General features: G+C 33.5%; 5 protein-coding genes across 5 annotated transcripts; 2 read left to right on the top strand and 3 right to left on the bottom strand.

The window, feature by feature from the left end:
• Positions 1–771: 771 nt before the first annotated feature.
• On the top strand, positions 772–4,254 carry LOC9323617 (protein IQ-DOMAIN 31). Its single transcript, XM_002888942.2, has 7 exons — positions 772–927; positions 1,481–1,583; positions 1,757–2,056; positions 2,158–2,361; positions 2,524–2,598; positions 2,722–3,799; positions 3,962–4,254. Exons 2-7 carry the CDS (start codon positions 1,503–1,505, stop codon positions 3,991–3,993), a joined length of 1,770 nt encoding a protein of 589 aa, XP_002888988.1. The 5' UTR covers positions 772–927; positions 1,481–1,502; the 3' UTR covers positions 3,994–4,254.
• An 87-nt stretch (positions 4,255–4,341) lies between these two features.
• LOC9323616 (probable arabinosyltransferase ARAD1) lies at positions 4,342–6,387 on the bottom strand. Its single transcript, XM_021034314.1, has 2 exons — positions 5,065–6,387; positions 4,342–4,981 (listed from the first exon to the last, which is right to left on the bottom strand). The coding sequence occupies exons 1-2, from the start codon at positions 5,935–5,937 to the stop codon at positions 4,454–4,456; spliced, it is 1,401 nt and encodes a 466-aa protein (XP_020889973.1). The 5' UTR covers positions 5,938–6,387; the 3' UTR covers positions 4,342–4,453.
• A 110-nt stretch (positions 6,388–6,497) lies between these two features.
• Positions 6,498–7,211, bottom strand: LOC9325051 (gibberellin-regulated protein 6). The gene is made up of 3 exons (XM_002887505.2): positions 7,019–7,211; positions 6,891–6,918; positions 6,498–6,810 (listed from the first exon to the last, which is right to left on the bottom strand). The coding sequence occupies exons 1-3, from the start codon at positions 7,112–7,114 to the stop codon at positions 6,629–6,631; spliced, it is 306 nt and encodes a 101-aa protein (XP_002887551.1). The 5' UTR covers positions 7,115–7,211; the 3' UTR covers positions 6,498–6,628.
• Positions 7,212–15,562: 8,351 nt separating this feature from the next.
• Positions 15,563–16,590, top strand: LOC9323615 (mini zinc finger protein 1). Its single transcript, XM_021034132.1, has one exon. It carries the CDS (start codon positions 15,794–15,796, stop codon positions 16,103–16,105), a length of 312 nt encoding a protein of 103 aa, XP_020889791.1. The 5' UTR covers positions 15,563–15,793; the 3' UTR covers positions 16,106–16,590.
• A 4,648-nt stretch (positions 16,591–21,238) lies between these two features.
• On the bottom strand, positions 21,239–23,439 carry LOC9323614 (myb-related protein 306). The gene is made up of 3 exons (XM_021009998.1): positions 22,937–23,439; positions 22,489–22,618; positions 21,239–22,204 (listed from the first exon to the last, which is right to left on the bottom strand). Exons 1-3 carry the CDS (start codon positions 23,067–23,069, stop codon positions 21,475–21,477), a joined length of 993 nt encoding a protein of 330 aa, XP_020865657.1. The 5' UTR covers positions 23,070–23,439; the 3' UTR covers positions 21,239–21,474.
• Between the last annotated feature and the right edge of the window lie 1,242 nt (positions 23,440–24,681).

Here is a 24,681-nt window from a genome sequence, read left to right as displayed (position 1 = left end):
TCTCTTTATTTCTTTTTCTCTTGCTTTAAATTATAATACTAAAAAAGTATTTACACCCACACAAACACCGGCGGACCCACGTGAGTAGGAGTGTCAATTGCACCACCTTAAATTATATAATTAAAATTTTTAAGCTTAAATCAATAGGATTATTTGGCTAATTTGGTTAAAGTTTATAGTATTGACCCCCTTAATCTGAGTTCAACTTCATCTAACTCCCATTTTTATTCATTTTTCCCCCTTTTTAATAAATAACTAATTTTACTTTGGTAATTGCTAATATTTTTACCCCGGTAAAAATATTTTCTGGGTCCGCCACTGCACACAAATACATTTACCACTGCTGATGGTCTTAGGGTATGAATGTCAAATTACAAGAATGCTTCATTAGAACGTAGCGGCATTCTTACACTTGTTTTCGAAGTTATCTCTCGACGACTATTACAAAATCTGAGCAATTTCAATTAAATATCTGTAATGTTTTACTATTTTTTAATTTAGACGACTGACATTCACAAATACCTACACTAATTAATTATCTTTTTTTCTAATTTATCGCATTTAATGTTTTCCAGCTTTTTTCTTTATAGATTGCTCTTGAACTGTTTCTGAATTTTTCTTAAAAAGTAAATTTAGTTGTCAAAAAAGAAAAGTTTAACTAAATTTCGGAGATGATCCAACGGCTAAAAATCAACGGCGTAAGATTGGAGTTATGGAGATGCTCGCTTACTTTTTAGTTAAAATTAGAAATATATTTTGCACAAAAAATTATATATGTATTTGTTTTCTCTTTCCGTCTGGTCACTGAAAGTCTGAAACCACCACCGAAGAGAAACAGTTCTTTAGAGAGCATCATAGCTCCGAGGAAGAGAGAGAGAGACGCTAATGGAAGCATTGAACTAACAAACTCTAAATTTCTCATTTACGGTATATTATCATCTCCTTCTTTGTTTTTATCTGGTCTGAATCGGACTCGGATTTAGAACAGAGATCCGACGGTTACTCTTGAAACCGATCTTTTTTTTTAGGACATTGTTCGAGTAGTGTTGGGTTTTAGAAGGATCTCTCTGTTTAGGATGTGTTGTTTGACTCTGTCGGTGTTTTTTGTTTGTTTGTTGTTGTTGTTCATTTGGAAAGTGGATTTTGAGTACTTAGGGTTCTTCTTTTTCAGTGTGAGTCCCAGATCTGGTCATTTCACTTTCTAAGTTATATTCAGTATTCCAAAATTTGTTAATTTATATATGGTAATCATTGTTTTTCTATGTTCTATCTTGATTAATGATTACTTGATTCGGTTTATCTTTTCAAGCTTATTATTAGAGTTGATTAGAACAAAATAATGTTACTCTCTTTTTTTTTTTGCCATAACTAATTAATGAACTAAAAGACTTCTTCATTTTGACTAATTGGTAATAGACTAGTAGTAGCTATATTCACATACTAATATTGGATTGTGTTGTGTTGTTTTTGGGCAATGCAGGTGTGTTTTATTTCCATACATTATGGGGAAGTCTACAAAGTGGTTGAAGAATGTATTGCTTGGAAAAAAAACTTCTAAATCTAGTGGTTCCAAAGGAAAAGAGGTAAACGCTTTCGAAAGAGTTTTCTATAATATGTATGTGATGATAAAATATGTGGAGAATTTGGATCAAAATTGAGAAAACAGTGATGGTTTTAGGCGGCTATTAATTTGCTTAAGATTGTCTGTTTTTTTTTTTTTTTTGGTTTTTGTTCTAATTATTGTTTTCATGCGCAGAGAGTTGTGAGTGGAAATGAGGTACTGGTTACTTCAAAGGTAGAAGAATCAGATGTGGTATCAGATCTTCCATCTTTCGCAGTTGCAGAGACCAATACCGTCGATAGAAGCAGTGGTATGTTAGAGACGCAAAATGTAGAGCCTGAAGAGATCTCAGATGATGAAATTGAGCTTCCTGAGGGAAAACCAACAGATTCTCAGAATGTTGCACCTGTTCAAGATAATTCAGTATGTGATGCAGAGAGAATCCAACAAGATATTGCAGCAACGTCTGTGCAGGCTGCGTTTAGAGGTTACTTGGTAATATTTTCAGCTGTTTGGATTTTAGGCTTGGCTTTTTTGATTGCAGCTTTTTGTATGTTTTCTTTTTGTATATCCTAACATGAGCTCATTGTGTGAAGGCTCGGCGTGCTTTTTGGGCACTCAAAGGCATAATAAGGCTACAAGCACTTATCCGTGGTCACCTGGTTAGGAGACAAGCTGTTGCAACTCTTTTCTCTGTCATGGGAATTGTCAGGTTGCAAGCATTTGCTCGAGGAAGAGAGATCAGGAAGTCTGACATTGGAGTTCAAGTTTATAGGAAATGCAGATTGCAGCTGCTTCAGGTAATGATACTTTCATTTCTTAGTGAGCTCAAGTTCCGTTGTTAAGTGTGACTGGTTGCTCTTAAATACACACTTAGTCCAGGAAGATATTATAGTTGGGATTGGTGGGGAAATAATTGTTTATTTTCTTGTCAAATTAGAACTGGCTTTTTTGTTTATCAGGGGAGCAAGCTTGCAAATCCTACAGATGCTTACCTTGGAATCAAGAAGCTAACAGCCAATGCTTTTGCTCTGAAGGTACGCTTGTTGATAGAGCTATTTATTATAATGAAATTAGGAGAAACAAAAAAGGAGCCAAAGTTCATTTGTATCCAATTTATCTTTTATATTAAAGATCTTGATGGATAATTTTGTTTACAGCTTCTCGCTTCATCACCAAAAGTGCTACCTGTACACGCCTATGATTCATCCGATCCAGACTCAAACTTGATTTGGTTAGAGAACTGGTCAGCCTCATGCTTCTGGAAACCAGTTCCTCAACCGAAGAAAACGATAAGCAGAAAACCTCAGAACAAGCTTTTAGTCGAGGCTGAATCTGCTAAACCCAAGAAGAGTGTCCGTAAAGTTCCTGCTGCAAACTTTGAAAGTTCCTCAGTACAGACCTCTTTTGAGTTTGAGAAACCCAAACGCAGTTTCCGGAAAGTTTCAAGCCAGTCAATAGAGCCACCTGCTGTCGAAGATCCTCAGATTGAACTTGAAAAAGTTAAACGTAGCTTGAGGAAGGTACATAATCCTGTAGTTGAGAGCTCTATCCAACCGCAACGATCCCCTCGTAAGGAAGTCGAGAAGCCAAAGCTTGGCGTAGAAAAGACAATGGAATCATCATATCCGATGGTTCATGAAACTGCAGAAGAACCTGTGAATGTTTGTGACGAAAAGAAAAAGCAAGAAATGCCTGAACAGCCTGAGGAGGAGGTACATGTTCTTGAGATGGAAGTACATACTCCTGGACCATTAGAAACCAATGAAGCACTTGACTCCTCACTGGTAAACCATATTGACAGCAACGAAAAAGCAATGGTTGAGGAAAAACCCTCAATGGAAAAGGATACCAAAGAAGAAAAGACTCCCAAACCAAACAATAAAGAGAATTCCGCTGGGAAGGAGAACCAGAAACTCAGGAAAAAGGGTTCAGCTATTAGCAAGACCGAGCGTGAAGAGAGTAATGGGCATCATCAGACTAGCCCATCAATCCCAAGCTATATGCAAGCAACTAAATCGGCGAAAGCAAAGCTGAGGATGCAAGGCTCCCCAAAGTCTGCTGAGCCAGATGGGACTGAGAAAGCCAGTGTTCCCAGACGTCACTCTCTACCATCTCCAGGTAATGGCATTGGCAGGATCACCTCTCAATCTCCAAGAACAACGAGACTCGCAAACTCAGGTGACAAAACCAGGAATAAGAAGGAGAAACCTCTTCTGTCTTCCCAAGAAGGAAACGGTTAGTGCCAAAAACCAATACATGCTTAATGAGTTAATGAGATCAAACTACATTCTCCAAATCTCTCAAAGTGCTTTCTTTGATTATCTTACTGAAAATCACTACAGAAATTACACATTCTCTTGCATCTAACTGCTCTCAACTGTGTTGTTGGCTTTGCAGCCAAGACAACCCCGACAGAGCGGAAGAGGTGATTAATTCCTGCAGAAAGTTGAAGCCTTTATCGTTCTTGATTCTATAGTAGCGACAATACCAAACATGAAGAATGCGACCATCTTATCTATTTAAAAGCTAGATTATGTGTCTGTGATTGTGTTTTGTGTGTTATATGTTGGCCAAGTGTTATCGTTGGCAGGCTAAGTTTCTACAATTGTGAGTGTGTATCGTATCGTTACATTTTGATTACTTTTGAAGATTTAAACTTTTTATGTTTATATGAATCTGCGATTATATTAGAATGGTCTCCATCATTTATATGCTCGTACTTCTTAATCCTCTTCTAAGTTTAAGCTTACAGACAAAACTACAAGCTTACTTCTCTGTTTTGGGTCTGAATTCTGGTCTATGATCTTCAACTGAAGAAAACGAAAAATACATGAAGCATAAAGAGAATGTTTATTCTTCAAGTGGTATCTTTCTTTCACATATATGATCTTAACTCGATCGGTTTCTATCAAACATTTCAGATCTACGGTACCGATTCTTTCTATGGACATCAAACTGAAGTGAAGAAAGCTTATGTGAAACCGCTGACCAAATCATATTCACAGAATCTCCCGGGTGCGAAGGAAAGCGATACTCGAAACACCCAGCAACCTCTTTCAATCTCCCCCACTTCTTCTTCCACTGATCCTCTGTTATCCCTCTGAGAAGATTCACCAAAAACCCTTTCTTTACAGCTTCAGAAGCATGCACAAACACGGAGAAACCCGAATAATCTAGAGAATCTTCAAATGGAAGCTCAATCTGATCACTGATTATAACCGGAACACAATGGCTAACAATGGCATCGAAAAGACGGTTAGATGAAGGAGTGTCACCCGCGATATTGAGACAAAACTTCGAGGAAGCCATTCCTTTACCAGTTTGTTTAGTCCCATTCCTTCTAACAGTTCCAAATGCAAAGTGAACGTCTTTCTCATCTCTAAGAAGGTTATACAGTTCTTGACGAATAGTTCCACCCTACGACAAACAAATTTGATGGCTGAGATTAGAATCAGTAAACAGGATTGATAAAATAGAGAGAAAAACTCAAAGTCACTTACATCTTTTCTATAGATTGCTCCTTGGAAATATGCCAATACAGGACGCTTCTCAAACGGTGCTGACTCATTGTTAGAGATAGTCTTAACGACGTGCAAGTAAGGCGCAATGATATCTTTCTCAAGATTGGCGTTCGCGGATGAATACCTTCCGAAATCCGAAAGAACAAACATTGCGGATCCAAGAAAGTTTTTTGCATAGAGCAAACTGTTTGGATGATGAGCTATTATCAGATGATCTTTCCCATCAAATCTTTTCCACTCATCTTGACTTTTCAAGAACTCAACTAATCTTTCCTGCAACAATCTATCACCACTGATGGTTTCGTTCCCACGGAGCTTAGATTTGCGATTGTAACTCAACGAAGCAAAGAAAGGCACGAAAACTATGTCAGCTTCATTAGAGTTCTTCACTCTAATTGCTGCACTACTACAAGGTCTCTTGATTTCAGGTGTCTCTGAAGCTAAAAGATCAAGTGTTAGCCAATACTCTACACTGTGTTGCCGATTTAACCCACCAGGATAAGATGGGATTGTACTAATGTTGTTGACATTTGGCCAAATCTCAGATCCTGTTTTGTGCCAATTCAATATCCCAAAGTGAAATTCAGAGGGCAGATTGTACATAAACACCTTCAACACATCTCGGTTTCGATCGCATAAAGTATCGATTTTTCCGAATTCGTCGTTCTTGATGTCTGTTCTTGGAAGAATCAGCTTGCGAACTAAACTTGAAGTGAAAGAGGATTCGTTGCGTTGGAGGAAGAAGAGAGAAGAGACAATGAAGAGTAGCATTGAAACAGTTATCGTGTAAAAGAGAAATTTTGAAGAAAGCAAACTCTTTTCCGACATTTTTTTTGTTCGAACCTCAATCATCCAAACAAAACCAAAGTGGGTAGGGTTGGGTTGGGTTGGTTTGATTTTCTTTATCGATTTGCAGAAAAAGGTTCCAGCTTTCGACCATCACCGATGAAGAATCAGTGAGGTAAATAGTTATTACCTGAGGGATTAGGGTTTCCGGAGGTTTTACTACGCCATGGCAGGAGAACAGAGAGTTTGATGTATGTCTTCTTCTTCTTGGCTGATACTATCAGACAACTTGTAGAAATCAGAGGACTTCGAGTTACAAGATGTGGTCTTTGATCTTCACACCCAAAGCGATGACTTTTTTTCTTTTTCTTTTGCTGATATTGAAGCGAATGATTTTTTTTGTATTTTTTTTCCGAGTCCACCATAGTCTCCTCTGTTCGGGACAATTGGTAAATGGTAAAGACTTTTTCTTTTCCCGGCGGACATTTTTTTTTTGTATTTCAGATGTTTCTAAAAATATCCTTTACAACTCTTTTTTTGTAAATTACTAAAATTTCATATATTTTTTGATATAAAAGGTCCATTCACATTCCGTGTATGTTATAGGAAACGTATGATACTGAATATTGATGGTAAATAACACAGACAATAACATTAAAATTTAATCATCATCACAACAACAGAAACATACTATAGTTAATTAATTAAAGAAAATATTCAATAGTAGATTGGGGTTCCTCTCTTTTAATGTTTTTGCTTATGGACATTTTGGTCCACCTTGTTGAGTCTTCCAGTTGTTGTAACAAGGACACACTTGTTTATTGCCGTACGTGCCTGGAGGGACACAAAGGCATTTAGCACAACACTTTTGGCAGAAGAACATGCATGGCTTATGATACTTTGTGTTACCACACCTCCTCGTGCATTGTCCTCCACATTCTGCAATCGTCATAATCGAGTTTTAATTTGATAAGGAATAAGAAATGAGAATTCATAAATGAAGAAGAAGTTTTACTTACGGTATGATTTCAGACTTCCGGGTCCATACTGTTTTCAAAACAAAATTTTAACATGGGTATTAGATTTATAGCAATCAATAGAAAGGGAAAGGGAAAAGGAATTAAAATGGAGATTATATAAAACTTACACTTTCTGGCTGGTACTCAGCTTCTTTTGACATAGTGAGACAAATGAAAGAGAAGAAAATTGTGGCTAAGAGAAGAAAAGGTATGAATTTGGCCATGACTGGCTTTTGAGGGAGAGAGAAGATGTGTAGGTATAGTGGAGCTCTTAGTTCTTAGTTTGAGAAATTTATGAATGTGTTGTGTGTAATAACCTGTTTTGTCAGCTATTTATAGAAGGTGTGTGTAAGCTTTCTCATTCACATGTATAATAAGTTAATAACGGTCCATATATAATACTGCTTTATATATCTCATCCTGCCACTTGATTTACATTTTTTTTTTTTTGTTAAAAAAATCTTATTTACATGTTAAAACGTAAAATCAAACAAAACACAAACTCAAAAGTAAGAAAAAAACGCAATTGGACCCATATATAGTCTACATACGTACTAAAGAGTAGTTTCAAGTTTTCAACTATACTAATACAGAGCTACCTATCATCGACCAACTTATCGGTTGAATTTGAAGATTTTTTGAGAAAAAAATATATATCTAACGTTAAGTTCGAGTTAACTTCAGTGATTAAAAGACTACATGCAAAATATATTTACATGTGTTTTCTGTTCAGATTAAAAAAACTATGAATCGTAAAACTCACATCTCTTTGTCTTTGGTGGTAAAAATTAATGACCGTTCCAATAATATACTGATAGAGAGTGTCGAGATTCGGTATCAAAATACAAAAAAAAAAAAAATTTAGCATAAGAAAAAGTGAACAAGTTGATACAATTAGGCCAAAAGAGTCGCAATTTGGGAGTTGGGGCTACCCAAATTGAAGAAAATGAAGGGTATAATGGTAAAAGAGAGTGAGTAACATGGAAGAACAGTTACATATCCATTGCAAGTGATTGGGACCAACCAACAGATAAAGGGACCGATAAGAGCAATCTCGGCATGGATTTATGCCTCTTATCTCTTAGTAAGATGATCAAAGAGAGCCGTTCGATGTAGAGGAGGAGCAACGTGTCTAGATCTCGGAGGTGGATATAGAGATCATGCAAACTTAAGGTGGGGAATTGATTGAAGAATCGGGAGAGAGACAAAAGGGTAGAGGCAGTTTTCGTGCATGCATAACTCCATGTGCACACTCACATGGGAGACATATCTATCTAATGCTTTCAACAAACATAACGACCTTTTTTCATCTTTACATTTTTTTATATAATTATTGTATCTATAACAAAGTCTTTTTAAGCTCTATGCATATAGAGTTAGATGTTATCGTTATGTAAGTTGAAATAACCGCGATTCTGAGGAATAAATGAAACGTAAGTTTTATGGTTGTAGATTTGAAGCCGTAATATATATAAACCCACATGCAAACAATTCATCTCTAAATAATTTTTGGTCAAACTAGTAACAAGATACTAGTTTTTTCTTTCATTTTGTTATTTGGTTGTCCAATAAAATACTAGCATTTAAGTTCTAAAGTTGTTTGTGTTTAACGTTTTAATAGATACGGCATCTTGTTACTACACGGACAAATTGAAAGTTGAAGTGGATCAGACAACTTCAAGTATGTGTCCACTTGAATTTGATGTATCCTCTATTCCTCTTCATTTATTACTTCACCTTTCTCCACCGCTCATGAGATAAACCTCTTTCTCTTTCACTGAAAGAAAAACAAAGACTCGCACACCGAAAAAAGTAGAAAATATATCAATCTATAAGCACTTTTAAAAGAACTAGTGTGGATTATCCCGGGCTACGCCCAGATATATTACTTATGGATTTATTATTTTGATATAAAAGATAATATTATGAAATTGCTTGTGATTTTTGTAAAATAAAAAAGCAATTTTATATGTTCATTAAATTTTAAAATAGATAAATAATAAACTGTTCTCTTTGACTTAATAGTTTGGTTTCAGTTGTTTTAAATTTAGAAACTATTCATTCATGTGACTAACAATTTAATATTTGACGACATATATTGTATGTTATCATTTAGCTGATGTATCACCATATATTGTATGTTATCACTTAATCTTACTTCTTAGAACCATGATGTGTAAATCACATTTCTTCCTCTCTGATTTTCGCTCTAATTCCTTTGTAGTGTACTTGGGAGATCTCCTAAACAGTCAGCAACAGATCTCCACTTGCTCTGTTTTTTTTTTCTCTTTTTGATTTAACGTTTGGTAGAGAAGAACATGTGGTTGCAAGTGTCCTCTCTAGCAGAAAGTACATCATTCTAGCTACCAATCACCTAAAGATCGTACATAAAATAGGTGATAAATGTGGAATAGTGTATGTGCCTCCAAACTCAAAAGTATTTCAATACTGTTACCTTGGTTTTGTCACCGTACATGATCCACCGATCCACATATATTATTCAACTGAAATGGAAGTAAGGCGTCAGTTGGATAAAGAAAACTAAGAGAAGATCTCAATTTAATGAGTTAAAGGGGTTTGTTTGACTGAAATTTTTTTATCCCCAATGAATACATGAAGGACCATGGTTATGTATCAACTAAAAAAACATCGTACTTATAACTTATTAAACAAATCCTGAATGTTAAACTCAATAGAAACCTGTGGAATATCATTGAGAGTCTCTTCTCTCGTTCCTGTTTCTCCCTTACTTCTGGATTCACTAACCTTTCTGATTCATATGTTCACATGATCACCTCTTCTTTTCATTTGGTCAGCATGATGATGTTGTTTATCATCCTACTCGATGATTTTTCATAACCACACATAAGACAAAACCAATAAATTAAATAAGAGTGGTGCATGTCGGTGAGAATAAAAAATGAATGCATGCCCCAATTTCAAAAACACATAACTTGAAGAGAATACGTAGAAAGAAGGTGGTATCGTACCTATATATGGTTTGCCGGATTTCTCTAGCAAAGAAGGCTTTGCAGATTTTAGAACTGAAGTGGAGATAATGACACTAAATATGAAAGACCATAACTACGTTACCTGCAGAAGCCATAGGAAATGAGAAGAATGCTTGAGGAGCGTACCTAAAGTCTGCTCTGTTAATAAGTAAAACCAAATGGAAGGACCTCTGTTCATGAAAAAGGTTGGGGAAAAACCTTAGGTGATGTACTTAGGGGAGATTTGGAGAGATGTGTCATTTATGAGATGAGTGGTAGGAAGCGGAAACGGTTGAACTTTCTTGTATGTTATCATCTCCAGTTGAAAACCCTAATTTCGTTGGCTAAGTTGTATGTCGAGAGAAGTATAAAGGTTAATGACGTGGCTGTATTAGGGACGAATTTAGATATAGAAAAAGAGTAATATGACGTGGCAATTTGTTAGAAAATGTTGAGAAGCTGATGTAGATGGCTCGAGAAGCTTCAATGAGCTTCTTTTATTAGTAAGAGATGCTGAAATCTGTAAGTTTTATTTCGTTTTGTATTATTGTTCCAACGTTGATTTTATACTAACCACGTTAGTTTTGTTCATTGTATTTAGGGCTGGGCATTCGGGTATGCGGGTCGGGTTCGGGTAAAACCCGATCGGGTTCGGGTCTTTCGGGTAGAGGAGTTTAGGACCCAATAGGGTAAATCTAAAATATCGGTTCGGTTTCGGTTCGGATCTAATCGGGTTCGGGTCGGTTCGGGTTTAGATTTTTAGAACTGCTAAATACCCAAAAAAATCGGGTACCCATCGGGTTCGGGTATTTTATACCCAAATACCCAAAATTTTACCAAATACCCGAATTTTATCCGAAATTTTATCCTAATATCCGAATTTTATCCGCAATTTTACTCTAATATCCGAGTTTCACCCGAAAATTTATCCGAATAACCGGAATTTTTTCCAAATATTTAAAAATTTTACAAGCATCTCGCGTATAAATATATTTTATCTTAAATATTTAAATATAAGTGCATTTAATTTTTGGTAACTATTCTCGGATATTTAGATAAAAATGTATTTAGCTCAAATATTACATATATAAAAAGTTTTATATGTATAAGTATATGTAATTTCGGGTAATCGGGTACCCGTTCGGGTATCGGGTTCGGATCGGGTTTTACCCTATACCCACGGGTACGGCAATACAAGACCCAATAGGGTAAATAGCTAATACCCGTACCCGCCCCGAACCGGTTTTTTCGGGTCGATTTCGGTTCGGGTACTCGGATACGGTTTTTTTGCCCAGGCCTAATTGTATTACTTATCTCACCCCAAATTGTCATAAGTTTTAAGCTTCATATCTCCTACAACTAGTTATTTTTTCCATAAATTGATTCCTTATTTTCATGACAATTTAAATGGATTAAAATAATTTTGATTTTTTATCATTATGATTTTTAGAGTTATTTCCGAATATTTGTTTTACTATATATGATTGTCGACTATGTTTGGTTAAAAATAAAAGATTATTTTTAAGAAATCTTACTTGATAAATGGTAAACCCTTTACCAAAAAGATATCACTAGATGGGATGTTAATGAATGAACAAGGCCCAAGCCGAAGTGATCCGAAGAATTTTATTGATATAATTCTGTGGAAGAAGGCCGAAATAATCAGAAAGAGAGGACATTAAAGCCCAATATCTATTTTAAGATTAGCCCATATCAACCAAACGGTGAAAGGACATGGAAACACAGACAAAGAGTGACATAATCAAATTAATGAAGTTTAATGTTTGGTTAATTTTGAGATTTTCATTTTTATTTCAACAAGTGACAGACAGAGAGACACTGAAAAAAGTAGATTTGATGTTTAGTTTCCCAAATATTAGTTAGTCTTTTTAAATAATCGTAGTCAATTGTTTAATAATCATTGTGTGCCCTTTCATGTATGGGTCGTTTTTAATAAATATATGTGTATCATAATATCTATATATCTATTATGTATTATCTAACATGAGATTATAAACAATTTACTCGTCTCACTCTGATATTGATCAACATTTATGTCGAAAAGACAACATTTTGACTAATATGTATATAAATCACAAATAAGTCGATTTTTAAGGGGTTTAATTATATGATTCTAAACTTCACGAGTGGGGCACGGTTGGTGAGAAACATAGATTCCTTTCATATTCTCTCATCTTCCTCTCTCTCTTGATTCTTAATTTCATATATGTTAGTCCGTTTAAAATATATAAAAGCAGACCTAATTACACTTTGTCTTTAAGGTTAATTTTATAATTGTTAATAATGAAATTAACTCTACAGTATGATCTTGACTAATGCGGCAGGGGTGGAGGCACTTGATTAATAGGGGTCAGCTTTTTTTTTTTTGATATCTTTAGATCGACAAAGCCCCATCCATAGCTAATCCCTACTACGCGGGGAAACGCGACTTAGTGGAATCGAACTCCGGTGGGGAAAGCGGAGTCAGATGGACTTAACCACTTGACTAAAGGCACATCACCTACTAATTTTCAAAATTATACTATATTTTTAAGAATAAATTACGGATTTTGTCCTTTTTCATAAGGGCATTTGTGGATTTTGCCCTTTTTTGAATAGTTTATGCATTTTGCCCTTTTTCATGCTCCAAAAATATGATTTAACATGCGTTTCACTCGTTATGTTTGGGTTTAGTCGGTTCCATTTGTTCTTAGGGTTTAGTATTTGGTATAAAGTAAGTATTTTTGGAAAAAAAAATCCTAAATACGTACATTTTTAAGTGTTAAAAAAGGGCAAAATCCGTAAACTATTCAAAAAAGGGCATTTTCGTAAGTTTTTCCCAAAAAAGGGCATTTTAAACAATAATCCCTATTTTTAAAACATTAATCCTCATGACCCCAATTAAAAATTTTGTTTGACCCCATTGACCCAACTAATTTAAATATAAGAGATGCAAAGATCCAATATCTATAGAAATTAGACTCACATTAAACTACAAAACCCAAAACGTTAGTGCAATCTTTATGATTTATATGGGTTAATAAACAAATTCATTCAAATTAATTACTTTTATACCAAATAAACAAAACAAACAAAAAAAAGTTTATTTTTTTGTCGCAAAATCTAAAATTTTAGTTATTGTTTCGCTGACCCAAAATAAATTTTGTTTTGCCTTTTATACTTGTGGTATGAAACTCTAAATTTTAACTATCGCATCTCGTCATTTATGAGTAAACGTAGAATACATGCATTTGTAGATTTTTTTGGCATTTCATAGATTAATTTATTTAGTATATTTTTTTGACCCCGGTAAAAAATATTTCTGGTTCCGCGTAATAACTAATAACCGAGATAGCAAAGAAATAAAATCAAAGTCGTCGTCAAAGATTTGATTAGGAACTCACTTACTTTTTTAATTCATTCAACAATCAACTTCGTGACATTCTTGCGTGATTCTCGGCTTTAATACCTTAATTATGTTTTTTATTAACATCGGCAATTATGACATTTGCGTAAACGGTATTTTCTCGTTTCTTCTACAGTTAAATAAAATAATACTCCCTCTGTTTCAAAATATAGGATGTTTTACCTAAAAACATAAAGTTTAAGAAACTAATTAATTATTTTAGTTTTTAGATATTTTACATTAAAACATAATTTAATAAATAGTTGAAGATAATTTGGCCAATGATATGCTTTACTGCAGAATCTAAATAGTCACAAATTATACAAATTTAATTTTTTGCATAGAAACTTGAACTGTTTTTCCTAAACATCTTATATTGTGAAACAAAATAAAATGTCTAAAACATCCTTTAATATGAAACAGAGGGAGTACCACATTGCATATGGCATCTAAAAAAATTTGCGTACATTTCTAATCAGTATAAAGTATTTAATATTTTGATCACATTATTTGTCTAGCTAGCACCAAACGCATTACACATTCTTCCCTTAGGTAATACACTTTGTAATTCCTAAACTTTTATTTTATATGATATTTACAAGCTTAGAAGAAGAAAAGCTTATCGTGGTCAGAGAAAAACCTTTGACCTGTTTTTGCTGCAATTATGTATCATACAGAAAATATGACAAAAATAATCTACATGGTTATATACTGTGCATATTTTGACCTAAATAGGGTACATACTCCGACTCTATATATGCATGCAATTAGTTTTTAATTGTTTTTGGTTACACACAAAATTATAAATTAGTTACAATTCGAAACTTATTACTATAGCGAGAAGAATAATAAAAGGATGTTCACAGGGACTTTTGTGTGTCAAGTGGGACCCATGTTTTGTTGGTCACGTCACGTGTAAAGAAGTCAATTTGACTAATTATTCAGTATTAAAATCCAATTACAAAACATAATCCTGTCACGTTCATTTGCTTTTTTTCTTTTGAAAATGTCATCAAAATCATATCATTTTCTTTGCAATTGTTGTCTTCGTTTATTTGCCTTACAAAATCGAAGCTACTAGTTTTGTTCATTTTTGATTGAATAGTCGTTTTATATATATTTTTGCAAAATTCAAGCTGTCACACGAGAGATAATTAGGATCATAAGAGTTATCGAAGTGAAAGAAACATAATCAATAATTAAATTATTGTGTACTATTGTGTATAATAAATCTGTTATGATTTACGACTTTAGAAGAGAAAAAGTCTTTTAGAAATTATTTGTACATAGAAAGTATTTTTATTTATTTATCGTTAGGACGTCATGTCAAATTCTAAATCTCTAACACAATGGTTAGTGTAGTATTATCGTATGAGTTCAAGAGCGCGTGTTCGATAAAAAAAAATCACAACTATATTAAGTGTATTATATGAAGTTTGGAATATATATATAAAAAAAAAAAGTGATTAGAAATGCGATTGCATTCCAATATTAACCTGTCATTGTCTCTTGCTTGTGGGAGCAGGTCCGTTGGACTGAGTCGGATTCGCATTTAATTTATTTACTCAAATAAGTTTTATTTTTTTATTTCATTTTTCCACAAACTTTTATTTATTATATTCTATATAAACTAATTATTAATTATTCGTATAATGCAATGCACATGATCTCGACGGTAAAATAAGGCTGGCTACTGATTTTCTTCATTTCTTTGGAGTTTTTTTTTTCGTTTAAATTAACTCCAGGGTCCAGAGATTATCTTTTTTGATCTCAAAATATACATCTGCCTATGATTATTGGAAGTTAACATGATAACGTATTATGTTAGTTCAGATAAATAAAAAAGAAATAATTAGTCTTTTTAAAAAAGAAAAATACACAAATTTGTTATTTCACTCGCATATCTTTTATTCTTTCACTATGTCATTCGTATTCTATGACGGAGAACGATCGAAGACCATAATGGAAGAGAATAATAAATCTCTATACCCTTATGTCGCATTTGAACATGACAATACGAGAAATAATGGAAGAGAATGAATATCGTTTTATCGACAGAGAGACAAAATCCCCCATCTTTTTAAATAATTATACTGTACATTTCACTATTTCATAATAATTATATCTTGACTGAATATACAATAGTGTACATTAAATCAATTATTTCAACCGGTTTGATAGTTTATCCAGTTTCAATAATCAGTTTTAATTAGTCGTATACGTAAATATAATTTTGAAACACTATTTATGAAAAGATCAATTATGTACAAGGTAGCCCATATTTTAAGCCACTTTGTCGACACCGTAGGTATACATAAATAATTTAATCATCTCTAGGGTTAGATTATCAACAATCCTAATGTAGCTATTATATAAAAGGGGCACAAAGGGCATTACCAAATTACAAGTCCACACCTTCTAGTCTTCACTTCGTTTTCATAAAGAGTCTTTCGTAAGACCAAAGAGCCATTTTCGATTCCAGGGCTAAGACTAGGGTTTCACAGTTCATGATGAAGAAGAGACAGATGGTAATCAAGCAGAGATCAAGAAACTCCAACACATCTTCCTCTAGGACTACTACTTCGTCTTCTTCTTCCTCCTCCTCTGAGATCAGTAACGTCCGTTACGTGGAGTGCCAGAAGAATCACGCTGCTAACATCGGAGGTTACGCCGTCGACGGTTGCCGTGAGTTCATGGCCGCCGGAGTTGAAGGAACCGTTGATGCTTTGAGATGCGCCGCTTGTGGTTGTCACCGGAATTTTCACCGGAAGGAAGTTGATACGGAAGTTGTTTGTGAGTATTCTCCACCTAACGCTTGATTTTTCAAGGATTTTACTCTTTTAATTTTATTTTATTTTGTTTTGATTGGTTTGGGTTTATCGATTGATTTTTAAAGATGAATTTATTAGAGGATATTTGTATATGAATATTGATGTGTATATCAACAGCTCACATACCGGCTACCGCCCATCTATATCTATAGGTATTTATAAAATTGCCTGTTGGTTTGACATATATATTGTATAGTTCTGTTTGTGATGTAAACAATATTTTATTTTCAATATTAGCTTTTGGATTTCCTAAAGCTTCAATGAGCCAGCTTCACGAAATAACATTTGCGATCTAAATTATAGGATCGAAACTAGATCTTTTTTTCTTTTTTTTTTTGGTTAATTTGGAGAATGATAGTGGAATATTTTTGCTTCATAAGTCGAGTTTAGGAACACATTCACACGAAAGAAGCATATGTACTTTCATATATCGACGATTTTACGATCTTATGTATGAAATAATTTGTATCGGATGTCTCTTTGTTAAAAGTTTACTACTTAGTTTTATCAAACTAAAACTCGAATACAAGTTCCAATACATGTGTGTAGCCATCTCTCTTCTTTTTTATTTGAATATTGAACCTCTGATCGAAGCTTACATTTGTAAATAGTTACATAATATATACCTTTTCACTTAATTAAGTAACATTAGTATTAGTAACCTCAATAATAATCGTTACATTTATGCTTTTTCAACCCAAAACTATAATAATGTATTTTCAACATAGATTCTAGAATCATATTATATATCTGCAATCACGACCAGTTGGGAATATGAGGATGCGGATAGTACATACGTAGCCGGATAACTCAGATAATTATCTTGAAGAGAGTTGAATCTAATTCCATTTTTCTTTTTTTGGCTTCTTGAATCTAATTCCATTTATGATATAATCATATATATTACGTGTGTATGAAAGCACGATATATATAAATATATATATATATATTTGTATAACTATGTACGCAATTTCTGTTATACCACAAACGGCCCACATATCGATCGAATCATGTTTTCTTATCGTCTAGGTTAATAATGGTTTTGTCTACTTATTTTTAAAGTCTATGGAATCAAAAGAAGAGGCGGAAGCAACTAATTAAATAAGTGTATATCTATGGCCATGGGAAAAGATTTGGTTTTGTGATTAAAAAATGATGTATTGGCTGCTTTTGCCATCATCTAAGTGGCCACTCGAATTTGTTGGAAAAGACCACTGTAGTTTTAATTATTAATATTTTCAGAAACGAAAAGAGTTTTATATATTTCTATTCCAACTTTTTAAACTAGAGCATATTGTGAATCTCCATAAATTCTGAACTGTATTCAGTTTTTAAAGATGAAAGTTTTATGTAATAGAGGATATGTCTTAAAAAAGTGCAAATCTATAAATGAGTCGGCTAGGTTAAAAACATCCGATATATGGAAATCATTCTCCACAATCACATTTCGCTACTGGCCACTTTGCGAAATGTCTTGAGAAAAAAATCACATTTCTACAACGTTTCATAAAAATCACATTTCTGCAAGTTTCATCTCACAATTTCCAATCATTTGCAATGTAAAGTAAATAATACTCCCTCTGTTTTCGAATAGTTGTCGTTTTAGAGAATTTTTTTTGTTTTTAATTAGTTGTCGTTTTCAGTTTTCGATGCAAAATTTATTACTTTTTTATTTTTTATATTTATTTTTATTATACAACTTGATTTACTATTGGTTAAATTATGTTTAGGTAAATAATTAATGATATTTTTATATTTAAAAACTAACAACATTAATAGTTTCTTAATTTGTGTGTATATAGTTAAAACGAGAACTATTCGAAAACGGAGGGAGTAAGATTTGAGTACACTTCAAACTCCTTTGTTCTCGACGGTGAAACGTGAAGTGTATAAAACATTAAAACTAATTAGAGAAATTAAATCTTAAAGATTTTCAAAGTGTACAAAGCCAAAAAAATCGGACCATCTTTTCAATTAGGTGGCATGTAATTGTCGTGGAGAGCTTGAAGTTGAAATCGGGTGAAGGCCCATTATTGGCAAATCAATCGACATTAAAACCAATGATAAGATTTAATTTTTTAAAACAAGTCAAAATGGTTTTATTTGGGTGATCAATCTTGCATTTTTTGTTGACGATTGGCTCTTTCGTAAATGTGCAACGTTTAGAAGACCCACCCACTAATTAACATGATTATTAAGTAGGAATTCCTTTTGTTTTTGTTTGTTGTTTTTTCTTACTAATGGACCGACGTGGAAAGCCCTAGGGCCCATTCAAAAGCTTAGTAAAGGCCCGTGGTTTGTGATTTTTCTTTATTTAAATTTTCATAACAATCACTTATTTTTCCACTACATTCGAGGCTTCTATCGAGCGTTCTAATGTAGTTCAAATTCATGGACACATTTTTTTTAACTAAGTGGAGAAATAACCCGTTACTTAAACTTAAAGGTAAAAGAATTAAATATGAAAAGGGGGTCATGATATATAGTGGAATGACAAGGCAACTATTTTTATAATTAAGAAGAAACAAAATATCCTTGTTGAAGAATAAAAAAAGGGACCAAATATGAACAAAACACATGGACCAAGACAGCGAAAAGAAACCTTTGGCTTATCTAACAATGGAGAGATGGGTTTGAGAAAATGATTGAAAGTGAAGATGATAGTTCCTTTCCTTTTGATACATGGGATTGATGTGATTTCCAAAGGCCCGCCTTCAAATCTCACATGCTTCTGTCCTTTTAATCCTCTATTCACACTCTCTTTTTTTTTTTTCTCTCTCGAAAAACTATTCAATTTTTAGAAAATGCTCAAAGCATGCGCAAAGTATATGTACACATACTATCCGAGATATCCAAGAAAAAAAAGAAAGAGAGATATATCAAATTCAATGAAGTATTGTCCATTGTGTATACTCAGTTTACTTCTAACTATAAATTAATCTACGTTCTATATAAACATTCAATTGATAGTACTTGAAAAGCTATTATCAATCTAATTCATATTTTGAGTTCAGTTTGATGACAATTATTATCAAAAGCAATCAGTAGTTAATATACTGATCTACGTTTTTCATATGTTATCTTAGGTCACACCTGAATTTTGATGTGAAATTTGATACATTATGTGTTTGGAATTTGGATGACTGTGCATCATTTTTTGTAACTTTTTTGTTTTGAAAATAAGTTGGATCATATTTGTAACTTCTAAACTGTTTTTCTTTATAATGGTGCAAAAGACATTATTAAGGACTCCATCGAGGAGATCTATGACTACGGCTTAAGTTATAAATCACCACCGAGTTCACAGTTCAGTTACAAAGCAAAAGACGATTACAACGTAGCCTTCATTCGTAATAACAAACCTACAACAACACCACGTGCCACTGACGTGAACTTTAAAACCTGATATGTTGCAAACCCTTTGACTCTCTAAGAGTTTCACAACTACATCAGGTTCAAAATACTTATGGACCTTCCTTGAATTCAATACAAGGAAGCCAAGAATCAACAAAACGAGTATTCTTTATCTCCTTTTTCATCAACTTTTTCTTTTTGGATTTTAAAAAACGCTGATTTCTTTTACTTGCAAAGAGCAAAAACTAGTTACTAAGAAACGAAAATTATTTAATGGAGCTTTTGCATGAGATGGTGGCGAGAGGCGACCACATTAAAAAGGACCAACTTACGCATGTAGAAGTCAAATATTATTGGACAATGGAGAGGCCCATTAGTTTAAATGGGCTTACGAAACTAAGCTCTATTCTGTTATTGACCAAGTCAATGACGTTGCCTTTATGTACTTTAGATCGCGTAACAAACACGTTACACACAATGCTATAATGATTTTTTTTTTTTTGAATGTGAAAAAGTAAATGCTATAATGATTTATCTATGATCATGAGTTTTGCCGGTCGATTAAATCGATACTGGGACAAGTTGTTTTCCCTCAATTTTCACTTTTTTTTTTTGTCGTCTAAATTTATTATTTATTGCAAATTATGAGAACTGTTACATAGACGATTCTACAACGGACAATTAGATTCACGACAGACGACACCTCCTTCACCTCCTTCTTCATGCTTTTGATGGACACTTCTCTTTCTGCGTAGAATCCTGGCGAACGGCTATAATTGTACATCGCTGGAGATTTCCTGCACACTTGCTTCCAATAATCTGCAAATTTATTAATAAATCACATTATCTGGGACTCGAACCCCAGACCTCTGGGTGTAGAAGCATTAATTAACCATTGGTCAACCAATGGACCAATGGTGCTTCCACCCCTCAATTTTCACTTAATAAAACAAAAGATAATTAGGTGAAATGGCAATGATTTTAGGTAAAACAGCGCAACTTTATGACAAATCGTCTAGAATTTGTTTGTTGCCACATAATTACTTCTTTCCTAATTTATGTAAAATTATTTTCATTTGGCTTATCATCTTTAAACCAAACGTCTCCCTTTCCTTGTTAATTAGAACAACACTACAATAACTGATATAAATTGTGACATTGACACATTATTTACAAGGTTAGTTATACTAGATAACTAAAGATTATTAAGTTCTAATATTAAGTCATATTCCATTGTTGTGTGTTATCACAAACTCCTATTCTAGAAATACCAAGAGTAGTCCTATTCTATTACAATAGGGAACATTTCGAAATATTCAAAGATTTCTTTTCACGATTATATATATGCGAGTGATGTATGCTATATTTAATGATGATTCACCAATAGGGAACATGATTTTTTTTTAAATCACAAGAAATATAATATAGTCGTAGACTTTAATCTCCCCAACCTAATCGTCTTTAATGCTCGTATTATTCAAAGATTTAACGAACACTGAAGTCTGAATTAACACCATTTTTCCGCTAAATAATACCGTTCACATTTCGAAATAATAATCAAGATCGTAAGTCCGACTTGACATATTTTTTTAGCTATTGATATCTTATTAAAACCCAGATAAACATTACAAGATAATTAATCATGGGTTGAATTTGACCAGTGATATCGCCATGTCATCACTAATAAAATTTGCTAGATTACAAATTTAATCCTGAAAAATATAAATTTCACAAAACGGACAAATTTAGTCTTTTTTTGTCCTTTTCTTTGACCCAACAGAACAACTTAGTTTATTGCACTACTTTCAACTTTACATATAGTATATAAACAGTTTGATCTTCATCGACTTGACAATAAGCAAGCCACACAGTAAAATAAAATGTAACTAAAGATCATAGAGAAAAGACAAAAGAAAGAAAAAGAAATAAACCTAGCTAGCTATATCATTGTTCTATACGTTTTATTTTCTTAGAACAAATCTTGACTGTTGTAATCATTATTATTACCCCTCTAAAGATACGTCGATGAGATCTTCTTGATTATCATCACACTGAGCCAAGCCTTGATCGTCAAACAACCATTTCTCGATCAAAGACAACGAGCCTTGATCATCAGTAGTAGTAGTAGTAGTAGTAGTAGCTTCCATGTCTATGTTTGGCTTGCTCTGATCACCTTTGAACATGCTTGTCTCCGACATCAAATTCAGCTTCTCATCAACTGATCCAGACTCTGAGTTCGATGAGAACAAAGAGTGATGGTCAAAAACTCCTCTTTCACCGGGGCTTGAGCTACGGGTTTTGGAGACTGATGAAGTGTTAGGCCTTGAAGTTGATGAGCTTGTCCAGTTCTGGAGTAATTTAGAGATGTTATCTGTGCTTGAGGCATAAGTGGTGGTAGAATGATGATGACGATTTGGTGAGTCAGGATCGGGAGGGATCAATGAAGATGGTTGGTCAAGTGACAAGGCTTGGAATAACGCTTGTTTGGCCATGTTGATATCTGTTTGAAGCTTTTTCTCCCATTGGCCTTTGTTGACGATCCTTTTGTTGTGATTACATCCATTGTTGTTATTATTACAAGACGAAATCTCTGTCGCCATATTGGTTTTGTCTCCGTTGATGATACCGTTTTGAAGCTTCATCGTCAAGAGTTTCTTTTTAAGATGAGTGTTCCAATAGTTCTTGATATCATTGTCGGTCCTCTGAGGTAGATATGATGCTATAGCTGCCCATCTGATTTTCAAAGACGATATCCCATCACATCTATAAAAAGACACAAATTAAAACACTAATTATAATAAAATGAAATGTTAATACTATATATCTTATTTTGCTAAAGCAAATAGATCCCTGGTCCTTATCATAGTAGGAAAATATCCGATACTCTAAACCGCCTCGTATATTTATAATGTTAGGAGATTACGGAAGATGGACAAACATAGAATTGGAGTGATTAGCTTGATTCACGTTACGTATATGTATAATTTTAGGAGAATTTAAGGAGTAATTTCAAATACCTGTTACCCAAAAGAGCTTGAAGGTGGATGATCATCTTCTCTTCCGGTTGAGTGAAATTTCCTCGTTTGATCCCGGGACGAAGGTAATTAGTCCATCGAAGTCTGCAACTCTTGCTACACCTTAGCAAACCTGAAAATATATACATATATAAAAGTATTTATATGTTTATATATATATATATATATATGTGGAAGCTAATAAGAAAATTTTTATAGTTAAGACGAAGAAGAAAGAAGGAGAGTGAATGAAGATACAGTGGCGGATCTAGAAACGAGTTTTATAGGAATCAAAATAATAATAAAAAATTATGATGAACAATAAATTGAAAAATTATATGAATTAAAAGGGTTATTTGGAAGTTAGAACAAAAATTTATAGGGGTCAAACACTAATTTTAACCAAATATTTCCTCAAATTCAATCAAATTTACACTGTGAAGATACATACCAGTGTTTGCAGGAACAGATCTCCAGTTTCCAGGGCCGTGTTGTTGGATATAAGAGACCAAGATTATGTCTTCTTCGGGAGTCCATGGTCCTTTCTTCACCTCAATCTTCTCGCAACAAGGTGGTCTAACCATATCCACACGCACACTGCACCCTTTATCGCCGAAATAGAACTTTGTGTGTGTGTAAGCTATATAGTAACTAGTAAGACTCTTTAAGATTGGATTTTTAGTAGTGTCTCTGTGCGTGTAAGCTAGATAGTAACTAGTAAGACTCTAAGATTGGATTCTTGCATAGAGGGTCTTCTCAAAATCTCACTTTGGATTTGAAATAATCTTCCTCAATTTCTTTCTTTCTTTCTTTGAATCTTTCTCTTTAGCTTTTTTTTTTTTTTTTTGGCTTGTTATAGGAGAGGTTTCACTAAAAGCTTTGGATGTTGAGGAGAAAGACAAATGTCGAAGTCTTATGGGTCGTTCTTTGGATCTATATGCAATGAAGTAAAGACATGCACATATTTAATTAAAACCAAAACGAGCACTAGCGCATGAATGTCAATTTTATCTTTATTTTGAAGAATTTAATTTATTTTTGTCTTTTATCATATTAAAATATGAAAACCTTAATTTTATTTTAAATTTGACCCCTAAAACCGGTTTAAAATGCCTATGAAGATAACCGCAACACATAAATTTGTACTGACAGAGAATTTTAAAAAAATCCTCTAACGTGGCTGCTGAACCAAAAAAATAAGCCTTTGATTTAAGGGAACAGAGTCAATAGAGACAGCGAAGAGCATTAACTCATTTTCCGTTGCTTGTTCAAAAAGTCAGCCCTTCTCTTCACTTACGTGGCAATACTAATCAAAGGGTTGGCACTGCAATTACGAGTCTTTAGTATTTACCGATTATATAGGTGAGGTTTTATATGCTTAGTGTTGAGAAATCACAATCAGTCTATTCTCCAAAAAGTCTCCTTCTCTTCTCTTTTCTTCTCTTTAAATTTTTAGTAAGTTTAGTAGTGTCGAAAATAGAATCTAAATAGATTCGCCGCTAAGTTGGTAATTTTCGGTTTTAACAAAAAAAAACAAATCGAAAGAGTGAAGAAGAAGAAGAATGCACGATATATAGTTTAAGTTCGGTGCCAAATCCAGGCATCTACATCTTGGCAAATGTTTTCCAACATGCAGATTCCAACTATCATATTACATATAGATTACAAGTTATTTGATCCAAAAAGAAAAAAAGAAGAAGAAGATTATATAAGTCTAAAAATATTTCTCAAGTTCATCATTAGTCTCTCACGAAGCTCAGATCAATGTTTATAAACATACAGAGATTGAGCTTTAACAAAAAAAAACATACAGAGATTGAGTAGCTACAGAAATCAGAGCAAAAGAACTAAAATTTCCTCAATCTGTTACAACCAAGAAACGATTCTCCTCACGCTTTGTACCACTATATATCATTTTGAATTGATAAGGAAACGGTAATGTTAAATAGTTTCAAGTTATTTAAATAGTTCAATCTATAGTTTATCAACTATTTTTACTGCTATCTATATTTTTTCATACCATCATTTTTTTCAATTAAATTTAATAATAAAATGTTATTTAATAGGAGATGTGTCTTTAGTCAAGTGGATAAGTTCACTTGACTCCGTCTTCTTCATCGGAGTTCGAATCCATTAAATCGCGATAACCCGCGTTGTAGGGATTGACTATGGATCAGACATTATCGATCTAAAAAT

The sequence above is a fragment of the Arabidopsis lyrata genome, assembly GCF_000004255.2.
Source record: "Arabidopsis lyrata subsp. lyrata unplaced genomic scaffold ARALYscaffold_2, whole genome shotgun sequence".
NCBI classification, from domain to species: domain Eukaryota; kingdom Viridiplantae; phylum Streptophyta; class Magnoliopsida; order Brassicales; family Brassicaceae; genus Arabidopsis; species Arabidopsis lyrata.
This window is presented reverse-complemented; position numbering and strand designations above follow the sequence as displayed.